The sequence below is a fragment of the Polyodon spathula genome, chromosome 1 (genome assembly GCF_017654505.1).
Source record: "Polyodon spathula isolate WHYD16114869_AA chromosome 1, ASM1765450v1, whole genome shotgun sequence".
NCBI lineage: Eukaryota > Metazoa > Chordata > Actinopteri > Acipenseriformes > Polyodontidae > Polyodon > Polyodon spathula.
In genome coordinates this window covers 65,540,933-65,554,466 of record NC_054534.1, presented here as the reverse complement: position 1 = coordinate 65,554,466, position 13,534 = coordinate 65,540,933, and the positions used below count along the sequence as shown (strand labels likewise).

Sequence of the window (13,534 nt, the reverse complement as noted above, 5' to 3'; positions counted from 1 at the left end):
GTAGCCGTTTTGGTTCAGGGTTCCACTCACTCTGTGCAAGTCGCCGACTCTGGATCCAGCAGAAGAGTCCCAGACCATCACGCTTCCTCCTCCATGTTTGACAGTTGGTGTCACGCACAGAGGAACCATCCTTTCACCTACTCGACGGCGTACAAAAACCCTACGTGATGAAGCGAAGATTTCAAATTTTGATTCATAGGTCCATAAGACCTTCCAGTCTTCAGTAGTCCACTGGTGGTGCTTCATGGCCCAGGCAAGCCTCTTTTTCTTATTTTGCCATCTTAGCAATGGTTTTCTTACTGCCACTCGACCTGTCAAACCAGCAGCTCGAAGTCTTCTCTTCACAGTTGAAACTGAGACTTGCTTACTTCGACCAGTGTTAAGCTGTGCTTGAAGCGGTTGTCCTGTGAGCTGCCTATCACACAAGCTGTTGACTCTCAGAAACTTGTCTTCTGATTCTGTTGTGTCTTTGGGTCTGCCAGACCTCTTCCTGTCAAAGTTTCCACCAGTTTCCAAGTGCCTTTTGATGGTGTAGGATACTGTACTCACTGGCACCTTGGCTTTCTTTGCAATTTTTCTAAAGGAAAGACCTACACTTTTATGGGTTATAATGGTCTGTCTGTCTTCCTTTGTTAATTGCCTTTTTCTCGCCATTATGATAGCAATATACTACTTCCTGCAGTACAATACTGTCAAAATAATGCTTAAGAGGGTGTAGTAACAAAGTCTGTTCCAACACTGCTTTTATACAGACAGAGGGTTTGTAAGTAATCAACAAAACCTGTAGGAATTGTTAGCATCAACTTTCAAGGCTTAATTTACTTCCATTGCTGCAGAACAGCTGTAAGTTGTTAACCCATTACTTGTTCCCTGAGAAAGGCCTTTTTGTTTAACTCTGAAATGTACATTATTTTTCAGTTTTTGGTAACCTAAACTTTTTTTTTAACCTCTGGTAGTTTACCGCTTACCTTTGAACCATTTCAGGTTATTCACTGGGCTTGAACTGTTTAAATTTCAATAAAAACTGGAAAAATGGGGGTGTTCTAAAACTTTTGACCGGCAGAGAGAGAGAGAGAGTGTGTGTGTGTGTGTGTGTTTCTTTAGCAAAGCGAACATTCACAAATTTTGGATTTGTGAATATTTCTATGCAAATTGTGGCCCTAAATCGATTAAGTCAGGTCTGTTGAAATTATTAATGTTTATTAAATTTGTGTTTGGGAATTGCTTAGAACTGCCAAATATTTAATTCCAGTTCACATTAGAAAACAGACATATCCTACTTACTCTGTTCTCAGATCTCTGTATCATGCTTCAAGTTTTAACCAGGCATGTTTTTATTGTGTTGCTTGTATTGTGTTTGTCTTTGTATTTGTATTTTTTTTCCAGAACGCCCTTGTAAATGAGGCCTCGGTCTCAAAGGGTAAATCTCCTGGTTAAATAAACCTACAAATAAAAAAATCCCTTGCACAATCCAAGCACTACCTTGCCTACCATTATGTGTGTAAGGCATGTATTTTTGTAACATTGTCATAACAATCCATTCTTCCTTATCCTTCTTTTATGCGTGCACAGTTATTGCTTTAAAGTTGTATTTATGGTCTTGCTTTAAACTTACATTTACTATGTGATCTTGCATGTCTTTCCTTTTTTTTATTAGTATGCCTACATTAAAGTTTGTGAATAGTCCCAAACATTTATTTGTTGGTGGTATAGGTACTGTATGGAGAAGCAGAGTGTGGCTAAAGCATTTTAATTGTAAGTGAAAAACTGTATAACTAACCCAGGGCTGTGCCATTTGTTTGGTCGAGGACCAACACTCACTTGTGGTTGACAATCAGTACATCACTGAGACCCAAAGTATCCTCTGTGTGAAACTGCCCCATGAGTATCAAATTAGTGTGAGTGTATATACCTTTCAATTATTAATTCTGCCTACCTAATCTATTAGGAGTAAATGACTACTATAGCAGTTCTTGCTAAATACTACATTCCCTTACTATAAACTTCCCTTTAGGCATTTACTTAGGCACTTGGGAGAAATGGTATATTGAGGTGATTCGTTTTGCAGTAGTTAAGAAGGTATTGAGAAATGTGCGTGTGTGTGTGTTTGGGGGGGTGGGTAACATATATTTACAAGCGAAAATATAGGTTCAAGATATTATTTGGGCCTGGCCCAAGATTTACTTTTGTAAGATGTATCATCACTTGTAAATAGTAATAATATTAATAAGATTATATCTTGTTATTTTTACTTTTGCAGATGTTGCTGCAACTCTTAAATACATGAATAAATAAAAGTATTTATTTACATTGATTTTATGATGTATTTTGTTTCCTTGGAACTTGGGTGAAATGCCCTGTACAGTATATCTTTTAGAAGTGAGACTCTGGAAACTGTGAAGCAAGAGGGAGAATGCTGCTGTCCTACTGAATATGTGTGTATTGTCTGAATGGGGCTGTTTTTGTTTTCTGCAACAAAACATGTCTGAAACATATTTATGCTTAGATTGTAGCATGTCGCATATGGTTAAGATTTATTATTTATCAAAAAGAATTGCAAAAACACGTTATGTATATAACTGATATATACAGAGTAGAAATCTAGCTTATTTTGCAAAATCACAGGGAAATGTTTTTTTTTTTTTTTTTTTAAAAGTCAGAGGTAGTCAGGGACTCGCATGACCAGAGACTTGAAATCGCCCTGAGCAATACTTGAAGCAGCCTTATGACTGTACTTTTTAAAATCAAATCACAGGCATGTCAAAAATAATGAATTAAAATGAGTCTTCAATCAAGAGAGCTTCATTAATGGTTCTCCGGCCTTGCACTCTTGTAACTGTAATCATCACTATTTTCTATGTGCCAGTACCAAAATTCAGCACTCAGCTAGAGAAGTCACAAGAGCCCTGTATTTTTTCGTACTGTTTTACTAATGTTTTTGGAATAGAAATAATTTTTTTTCTAGATTTAAATCAACCGAATATATCTTTAAGAACAGTAAAGAGCAGTTTTAAGAATACTAGTCTTGCTTTTATTTATAACAACAACGATTTTTAAACAGCAAATTAATATGGTGTATAAAAGAATGTTGGTACAAGAACACATCGTTTGAAGGGCTTTGAAATAGTTTAGGTGACAAAATAGAACAACACATTCTTTTCATCTCTCAAGTCCATTAACATAACTCGTCTATAATTCTACCAGTCACAACTTCTAATTACTAAACACTTTGTATATTTATATTTATATATAAAATATAAACTTCTGTCCAGCTCTTCTTATTTCTCAGTCCATCATCAGTGGTGTTTTGTCATTCTGATCAGTGGACTAGTGTAACTAACCTGCTGGTGTTCTGTCTGTTCTTGACTTGTTTAACAGTAGACACACCCAGGGAGGCCTGAGTGAATGGGAGGACCCTGAGGCTGCTTCTGTAGCTGATAACAAGTCAACTTCCCGCCACTTCTATCCTATCGCTCTCCTGCTTGTCAGCTCTCACTTGCTGGTTGTGTGGCTGATTTTAAGTCTGGTTTTCCTTCTTGCCAAGTACCAATGAATTGCTGTTTGTCTTGTTTAATTTTTACCTCATAGCCTGGTTTATCTTTACTTTTCACTTTATCCATATAATCAAACATTTTGTACTTGTTTGGTACGGTATAGTTCTGGGACAGAATAACGTGACAAATCTTGGTTTCAGATGGATGAAGACTAACTTCCTTATGTATTTTTACTATATAAAGTTATTAATATGTATCCATTATTTCATATTTGTGTACACAAAATACAGATATGTTCTTCTGATTAGACAGCTGAATGCACTTTACACTTTAGTTATACGTTTTAATAAGTAAATACACCACTACATTTTTCTGCACATGTTACTTCCAAACACTACTATTTATAATGCTTGTTTTGGGGGGGGTGGGGGGTGTATTTAACCTCCCTTTTGGAAATATGCACCGTTTTTTAACCAAAGTAAGATTTAATTTAGAAGCTTGTTTACTTTCTGAAATTTATTTTTATATTTAATTATTAGTTACACTGTCCTACACTTGGGTACTTGTTTGCTTTTTTATGTTCTGCAATAAAGACTTTGTCATTGTACAGTGTCACTTTGTTTCTTCATATTTTCAGTGTTGCTAAAAACCACTTTGACCTATGGCCTAATATGGCTGCCATACTGTGGTCACTTGGCTTTTATGGTGACTTCATATATGGGGCACACCTTTATTCTCTAGCTCTCTAAGTCCAGTTTGATCATGGCTAATTAAGCCATTTTTAACAGTAATTTTATAAAGCTGTCAAGCCTTCAGAGCTACAGCGTAGAGACCATTTAAGGTAATGTTGTTTACACAATTGTGAGATTAACATAGAGACCACATAGATCAAGATATGATTTACAAACCATTAACCCTGAAATGCCTTTTTCTGTATCACATATGATACAGTGCTTAGCCATCCCTTTGTAGTATATACAATCCAGCCTCCCAAGCCAGAATGTTTCTGATGCAGTACATTATGTGTTGCTGGACAGAAAAACAAATTGTGTTTTGAACAAGAAATGGAGTCTAGTTAATTAAAAATGCTTGGCCATTACATGTTATTCCCCTGATATTACCCCCGAGGAATGCATGGTTTATGCTAGCTGATCCCATGTGATGTGTGACGTTTCGTCTGCTTGCACTGCTTGATAAGCTGTCTGACCTGAAGTAATCTCTTCTGGTCTAGCGAGAACCCTTTTGCACGTGTCCATTTTGTGGCAAATATTTAGGCTTTCTGGAGTCTTACAAAGGTTTACATCAGCAAACAAAAAGGCAAGTAGTCATATTTGTATCTTTGATTGTGCTTTCAGATTGAACTGTAAGGCTTTGTTATTGAATTTCTAAAGAATTTTCTTAAGATTTAATACACATGCTCGAGCTAATTGCTTAAATGAGTTATTCCACATTATTTACAATAGCAAGCAACACATTCATACCAACACAAGCTAGTTAAAAAGAAGAGGTTGTACTTTTGAATATACAGTTGAAATAACAAGTGGAAACCATAGAAGTCAAACCATTAAAATGAATGTATGGGAAATTGGGTGCATATAGGCAGGTTACCTTAAAAGGATATATATATATATATATTGACCCCCCCTTGGCATTTTTCCTATTTTGTTGCCTTACAACCTGGAATTAAAATGTGTGTGTGTGTGTGTGTGTATATATATAGCCACTGTATATATATATATACACACACACACACACAGTGCCCATAGAAAGTCTACATCCCCTTGAACTTTTTTCACATTTTGTTGTAAGTGCCTCAGAGTTTCATGCATTTAAATGAAGATTATTTTTCCTTTTATCTACACACCATACTCCACACTGTTAAGGGGAAAAAAGATGTTATTGAGAAAAAAATAATATATTAAAAATACAAAACTAAAAGATCTAATTGGAGGTTGGTCTCCACCCCCCTGAGTTAATACTTGGTGGAAGCACCTTTGACAGCAATTACAGCTGTGAGTCTGTTGGGATATGTCTCTACCAACTTTGCACACCTAGATTTGGCAATATTTGACCATTCTTCACAAAACTGTTCAAGCTCTGTCAAGTTCCTTGGGGAGCATTGATGGACAGCAATCTTCAAGTCATGCCACAAATTTTTGATTGGATTAAGGTCCGGGCTCTGACTGGGCCACTCAAGGACATTTACCTTTTGATAAAAGCCTGTAGCTCTTGCAAAGTTGCCATTGGCCTCTTGGTAGCCTCTCTGATCAGTCTCTTTCTTGCTCAGTCATCCAGTTTGGAGGGACGGCCTGATCTAGGTAGTGTCTTGGTGATGCCATACACCTTCGACTTCTTAATAATCATCTTGACCGTGCTCCAAGGGATATTCAAGGCCTTTGATATTTTTTATACCCATCCCCTGATCTGTGCCTGAGCAGATGGAACCTACAGGAACTGCTGAATGTATCCTGAAAGCATGTGAATCACTACAGTTTAACATAGGTGGAGGCCACTTAACTTGGTGTGTGATTTTGAAGGTGACACCTGAGCTAATTTAGGATTGTTATTACAAGGGGGTGGACACTTATCCAACCAAGCTAGTTCAGTTTTTATTTTTAATTAGTATAAATTTCTAGAATATTTTTTTCACTTAGAAGTTGTGGGGTAGGATGTGTAGATAAATGAATAAAAAAAAAAACTGTTTTAATGCATTTTAATTCCAGGCTATAAGGCAACAAAATGTGAAAATTTTGAAAGGGGTGTAGACTTTCTATAGGCATATATATATATATATATATATATATATATATATATATATATATATATATATATATATATATATATATATATATATATAAAATAAAGTTGGGCTTGTGTACATTGTGGCCAACTTAGTTGTTGATAACATATCCTGTAACAGAATATTAGCTGTGTATCTATGTACTCAGCACTCTTTTTTGTGTCTGGTGGTACAGTAATACAATAAAACAGTACATTAGAGTTAATTGTTCTATAAAATCAAATTGTACAGCCCGGCTAGTGCTTTTTTACTCCAATGCTCAAAGTTAAATTGCTGCCTTCATAGCCCATATCAGATCCAGTGTTGAACTGTGAAACATTACATTGTGTTACTGGAGTGAGTGCATTAAAACTTGATTGTGTTAGGTCAGGGATAGGAAACTCCATTTCATCCACATTTAAGACATGGGCAGGATGGGCCAACTTTGCCCAAATCTGTTTTGGAATTCATTTGATAAACAATAACCTCCAAAAAAATCAAAACCACCTGTAAATTGACATTTTCAAAAGAGCATATCAATCACTTATATAATATATTTAACCTTGATTTTCAAAAATCTATTTATAAAGTCCCACATGAAAGACTGGTACTTAAATTAAAAAGCAGTATGAATACAGAACTGCTTTTATGACCTGGATCAAGATACAAGATTGTTGAATTAAAGACATTGAGAAAAACTTGTAGTTGACTAATTGTGTTGAGGTTTCTTTAAGTACAGTCAGCGCCACTTTATCGGGACACATAGGGAGAAGTAAAAATATCCCAAATAACGGCTGTTGCAGTTAAACAAGAGGCATTCGAGACGACCTAAGTCACACTTTTTTTTCTAAAAGAAAAAGAATACAATCAAACCACGTTATGACTAAATGTTAAATACATCATTTAAAATACTAGTCCATTCTTTTCTTTTTTATTCGTAAACAAAGTGAATCACTTTTTTATTTGTACATGAAATGAAAAAGAGTGAAATCACATCTTATCACAAGGCAAGGCACCTGCGATGTTGACAGACCACCTTTCTTTGCAACAGCAGCCTGAGAAACCACAGGAGACTCCAGCTCCTTCAAGAGGTCAACCTGGTTTACAAGACTGTCATGCTCTGAAAAACGATCTCCGTTCATCATTTCAAAATATTGCATCCGAATTCAATGACATAAATAACACTGAGAAGAACTGTCTCCCACAGCTGTATCTCATTTAAGGAGTATCCCAGATTAAGTGGCGCTGACTGTATTTCTAATCTGTGTTAAGGGTTAAGGATGATAAACGTGCAAGTAACTGTAAACTATGTGGATTAGTGGACTATAACTGGGCAGACTTGGTGAAAACATTTTAAAGTATTCCATATTGGGTGTACAAATGTAAGATATAGAGATATCAATTATTTCTGTTTTGTATCTGTAATTAATTTAGAACAATTTGTAGATTTTATTTTTCACTTTGACATTATGGACTTGTTTTGTGTTGATCAGTGGCAAAAACTCCAATTAAATCCATTTTGATTCCATGTTGTAACACAATAAAATGTGGAAAAGTCCAAAAGGGGGGTGAATACTTTTGAGAGCCACTGTATAAGTACTGATTGAAATAAGGAAAGAGAAGGACAATCAAGGGAACAGTTTAAAATAGAAGGTGGGAAGCACTTATTTGAAAAAATACAATATATATTTTCTACAATTAAATTAGATTACCTTAATTGGGGCAGATGTGTGAGGGGATTTCCCTGATATATATATATATATACAGATGATATTCATAACCAAATAAATGTATGCATCATCTTGTTCAGTGCACTGCCTCGCTGGTTCTCAGTGTCTATGGAATGTTTTCCATCAACCACATATAATTGTGTTTCTCAGCACTTTCGACCATACAGAAACCAGGAACCAGCGAGTAGGAGTCAGCCAATAAGACTCGAGAACACACGTTTTTAAAGCATCAGTACGTAGGCATCATTGTCGTTGCTATGCTCAAACCACTTTTTTTTCGAGTTCCTGAAAGTACTTGGAGAAACAACCATTCCTGCTGAAAAAATTGACTTTTTTCAGTCTTTTAAAAATAGTAAAGTTACACAAATTAAAAGAAGCAACCAGAAATGGATAGTAGATTTTTGTAAACAATTGTAAGACACAAAATAAATAATTTGTATTGGTTCCTATATGTTTGAAATGTGTGTCTACACTTTAAATTACAGGTTTGAATTAATGCGGGTTTCCATTTTGACAATTAAGGTTTCCGTATATTGATTGGTGGGGACACAGGAAGTGAGAATGGGAGAGAAATGTGAGTGAGACAGTAAGCAAGACTGAACAGCTGCACTTCCCCCTTTTGCTCTGTACACATCATCATACCGTGTACCAGTGCTTGAAATGGGGGGGGGGGGAGTGGCGGTACTCATAGTACTCTCAGGCTCCCTTTCAAATTCACTCACTCTCTCTCTCTCCCCTTTGCCACCTCTATCTCTATCTCTGTCTCCCTGCCCAGCTCTCTCTGTCTGCCTCCCTTTCCACCTCTACCTCTGTCTCTGTCTCCCTGCCTAGTTCTCTCCCAGGCACGCTGTCCAGCTGTCTCTCTCTCCCTCTCTTCCTGTCCAGCTCATCTCGTCTAATCAGTACTGTGTCTTATCACGACTTGACCTGGACCATTCAAAATAAATTCCCCCGCTCCCCCCCCGCTTCCCCCCCGCTTCCCCTGCACTCTGGGCGTTGCAGTTGTTTTGTAATGCACTCTGGGAGTTACAGTTGTTTTGTAATGCACTCTGGGAGTTGCGGTCTATGATCTGCTGTGATGTAAATCTTGCATCTGCTGCTTAGATAACAAAGTAACAGCTAGAAAGTCACATAAATGCAGCTGACAGTTTGGAAAAGAAAACTGGCAGATAGTTAGTGATAAGCGCCAAAGTGCCACTCAAATTTAAATTATATTATTATTATATTATTTCTATAATAATAAAGTAAAACAGCTACATAAAGATAAATAAATAATTAACATTGTTCTCTCTTCTAATTTTTTTTTAAATTTGTTTAACTTGTATAATAACTAAAAAAATTAATAAAAATAAAATAAATACCGCCCCATTTCAAGCACTGCCCTGTACTCTTCCAATAAAGCCTTTTGAACCCACTTCTGGTGTATTGACAATTAATTCACAAGCCTTACACATCTTCTCAAAGCCAAAGGAATTAGTTATCAGAAGCCGTCTCAGAAGAACAGCTACCCACTGTTTCTGTTGGGATTGGGTAAGTTTAGCAGCGGGTGCAAATGGTTTTGAAGGTTTAGCACCAGAGAGCCTACTGGTGTTAAATTATCAAACCTGCCTATGAAGCCTCCCTCCCGCACTCTTCAATTCGTTTTTAGTGTTTTAGTGTACAGTAAGTTATCAAGAAGGTTATATGCAATTATTTGTCCTGATTGCTTTTTTAAAAAATGTATTTATTTTTTGGTTGATTATAAGTGAATTTTGTTATTGCCATTTAGTTATCAATAATAATAATAATAATAATAATAATAATAATAATAATAATAATAATAATAATAATAAAAGTTTTAAATGACAATTACTGCATTTGCATGGTGGCAGATGTTGGCACATGAGTGATGTATCAATATGATATATATTTACTATAGGCGTTCCTACTGTTTTTCTAGTTTGTGTATCCCTCCCACTGGGAAGTTCTTTTGGATTTCCTTTGTTTTTTTATTGTTGTTTCTTTCTTGGCTTTTTCACCAGAGAAGGATGCCGGATTGAGAATGTGCAGAAGAATATCCGGTGTAGGAAGTATGCTTTCAACATGCTGCAGCTGATGGCTTTTCCAAAGTTCTACAGGCCTCCAGAGGGAACATATGGAAAAGTTGACTCCTAATAACACTTGTTCTGCCCTTCACAGGTACAAACACTGGAATAGGGTTAACCTTAAATGAAAATCGTTGTTATCTTTGTGGTATGTTGGGTTATATGAAATAGAGTCTCCCATCACATAGAGCACTGTGAGCTAATTCACAGCTAGATTAGAAAGAATATACAAAGGAAAATATCAGGAGGGTAGCAAATAAAACCTGGAATCAATCAAATTGCTAAGCAATGGGAATCTTAAATCCAGCACTGTATATTGGCAGACACATAGTTTAAAAATACTGTACAATGAAGCAATGAAGGAAAGAAAGTTTTTTTTTTTTTTTTTTACTTTTGAGAACTGAGCTTTCAGCCAAGATATAAACACTCACACACATTATATATATATATATATATATATATATATATATATATATATATATATATATATATATATATATATATAAACAGAACAGACATTAGAGATATGATAGAACATTCTATATATTGCATTTGCTGGTTGATAAATATCAGTAATTATTTTCTTTCATTACTCAAACAAGTTTCTTGTAAAATACAAGACGTTATATAGAAAATAACCAGCCCTGACCAGTACTTCAGTGTCACTCAACTATGCAAAGAAAATTATATTTATAAAAGTAATTGTGCGGTATAGTGTTTTTTTATTATATACCAGAACAAGGCTGTAGAATAATGCACTTAATGTATAGAGACATGCAGCACTGGCAGTATTAAGCTTTTATTATTATTTTTATTATTATTATGACTTATTATTATTATTATTATTATTTGAAACATGTTGTAATCCATAATGTTTTGCATGCATGTGTGATGTGTTTATTCCAACATTTTTTCATGTCATTTTTTGTCACCATTCCTTACCAGTATTAAGCTAGGCCAGACCACCTCAATTATAAAACTCACACAAACCCCAAACCCAGTTCTGGGCTTTGGAACTACCCTGGTATATTCTTAAGGAAATAAACAGGTGTCAGGAATATGAGCACTCAGGCCCCTGCAATTTTTTTTTTCTGCACTAATAGCTCCTACTGCTTAAATCTGTAGGTCTGCTGTTTGTGCAGGTGTAGAAGATAGATGTGAGTATTTCTTAGGAGGCTGAATGTTCCTGGCTCCTAAAAATTTAAGTAATACACTTAACTGAGTGCAGTTATGAAGCTCAGGACTGGGTGCAGGACTTATGTTAGCTTCGAACCCTGTATATATAGTCTGTCTTTCTGTAATAATGAGTTACCTGTTGTTTTGTACAAAGATTGTAAATAGTTCATTCAACTATGAGTTGACTATGAAGTCATAACCACTGCATCTTGTAATCAAGTAGATTATGACAGTTAACCTAGTTCCAATATTTCTTAGTACTGGGTGAGCTGGGAAATGAAATGCTGCATTTCCCAACTTTTTTTTTTTTTTTCAAGCTCATATCCCATTGCCTCGTCTCACCTACTGTGGTCAGCAGTGTCTCAAAACACAACACTGTCTGCTACAATGTAAATTTAAAAAAGGAGAACATGTGACAATATTGAGAATAGATTACATTTTAGATGGTATAGTTTCAGGTGCTCTAAACTTGAAATGCAAGTACAGTACCAACATCCATATACTGTTCTTCACCTTCTTCTTGTTCAGCTAAAAGGTGCCGTATTTTAGAAAAATTATAGTGCAAAATGATTATGTAGAATAAATAATTGTTAGCTGGAAGATTATTATTATTTATCCTGTACAAAAACTGTTATACAAACACTCCCAGAAACACATATATATTCTGAAGTACAGTACCATATAATTACCACCACCATGCTGCATAAAGGATGTGTTAACATATTAGATCTTCTAATTATCCTCTAAACAATCTACAACGGGTATAGGCCAGCAGGTAAATATCAGAGACAACAGAAGAAAAAAACGTCTTTACTTTCTTTACCTCAGAATTAACGGTTGACAGCTATTCAAATGCCATAAAATAAGGAAGACATACAAATGACAAACTGATTGTATTTTAAAGTAAATTCTATCAGGCTGTGTACACTACAAATGGAGGGTATGTAGATTACCCATTAGTAAGCATGATATTTACTGTGCAAGATTTTTTTAATCACTGTACAGATTGTTGTGTTTCTTTTGTAAAGCCATTCGTTTTAAGTTAAACATGCTTTGTTATTAGCCATTCTATGTATGCACTGCTGTTGTGAAGTGACTGTTATGTTTGTGTTGAGGATGCAGTTTGATTTATTTAGCACTTGCTATCTCAAGAGCTGTTATACAAGTTTTTATTTTATTTTATTTTATTTTGCAGCTTAGTGTCAGGTATCAAAAGTGCAGCGTAGTTGTGTATCATATTTATTTAGAGTGATTGACATCAGAAAATACTTGTCTACATAAGAACTATAGGATTTTACACACGTTAAAAGCTAAAGTGATAAAGGTAGGCAAAGGAGTGTGGATAGCATTGAATAAAACAGCACACCCATAGCATAAACTAGACTAGAGCAAGGTGTGTAGCGAGTTACAGCAGCTGGGGGAACTAGAATGCCGTCATGGTTTAATATAAGATCTATGCCAGTGTACACTCATGAACAGATAAGTGCAACCAAGGATGCACTTTGTTGCTAGCTGATCTGTAAAGAATAATGCTTTATCTGGGATAGCAGCCTTGAATGAAACACTGTCTCCAAGCTTCACTATCACATAAATATGAAAAGACAGCAAGATCTAAAACATCTCACTTGTCACAGCTGTTGTATTTCCTCTATTAAGTGTCGATTGCCATTGGGTGCAGCTTACTGATAGTTCACTACTGGGTTACCCAGCATTTTCCCCAGTCACTTTACCCCGCATTTGTAATTATGTTTCAAGCCAAACAAAAGTGACTGAATAGCCAACATCAGCACTTACTGTGAAACACATAAATAGGTAGCTGTCATTCCTCATTGCCAAAACAATCTGACATTATTTTCAGTGTTATTGTGAGTTATTATTTTTGACTGCCTTGTTGTTTGTAAATTGGACACCATCAAGATGTTCTGTACTATACAGTTTTGTGTGTTGACCTTTTCTGTGTAATAAATTTGATATGATTTGTCTGTGTTTGTCCCATGGTGTGTTATCGTATGCAGTGTGTGTTAGTGACTAGAGTGCCCTGAGGTGGTGAACTTTTCAACTATACTGTAGTTTATTACAGGCCCCCTCCAGTAAACTCATCACCATCTTGGCAGATCGTTGGCGGGCCACATATAAATATTATAACCCCCTAATCCCCAAACATTAAAAACTCAATATGTTTTTAACTTACTTTTATTTGTTGGAACTTCTGAAATGAGTGATCTTTCTTGTAATGTTCTGATAACGTTGCTCGCAGGATCTGGCTGCGGC

At 35.7% G+C, this 13,534-nt stretch overlaps 1 protein-coding gene across 2 annotated transcripts in view; it reads left to right on the top strand.

Annotated features, from left to right (window-relative positions):
* LOC121321015 (type II inositol 3,4-bisphosphate 4-phosphatase-like) overlaps nucleotides 1-13,534 on the top strand; it is a 320,135-nt gene that overhangs the window by 299,106 nt on the left and 7,495 nt on the right. Inside the window, exon 26 of one of the 2 annotated variants that reach the window (XM_041259931.1) lies at nucleotides 10,025-10,181. In XM_041259931.1, the coding sequence (XP_041115865.1) occupies nucleotides 10,025-10,157 (133 nt within the window). In that variant the 3' untranslated portion in view covers nucleotides 10,158-10,181. Of the gene's footprint in view, nucleotides 1-10,024; nucleotides 10,535-13,534 lie in introns of those variants that run through there. The other variant, XM_041259921.1, reaches the window with a different exon arrangement.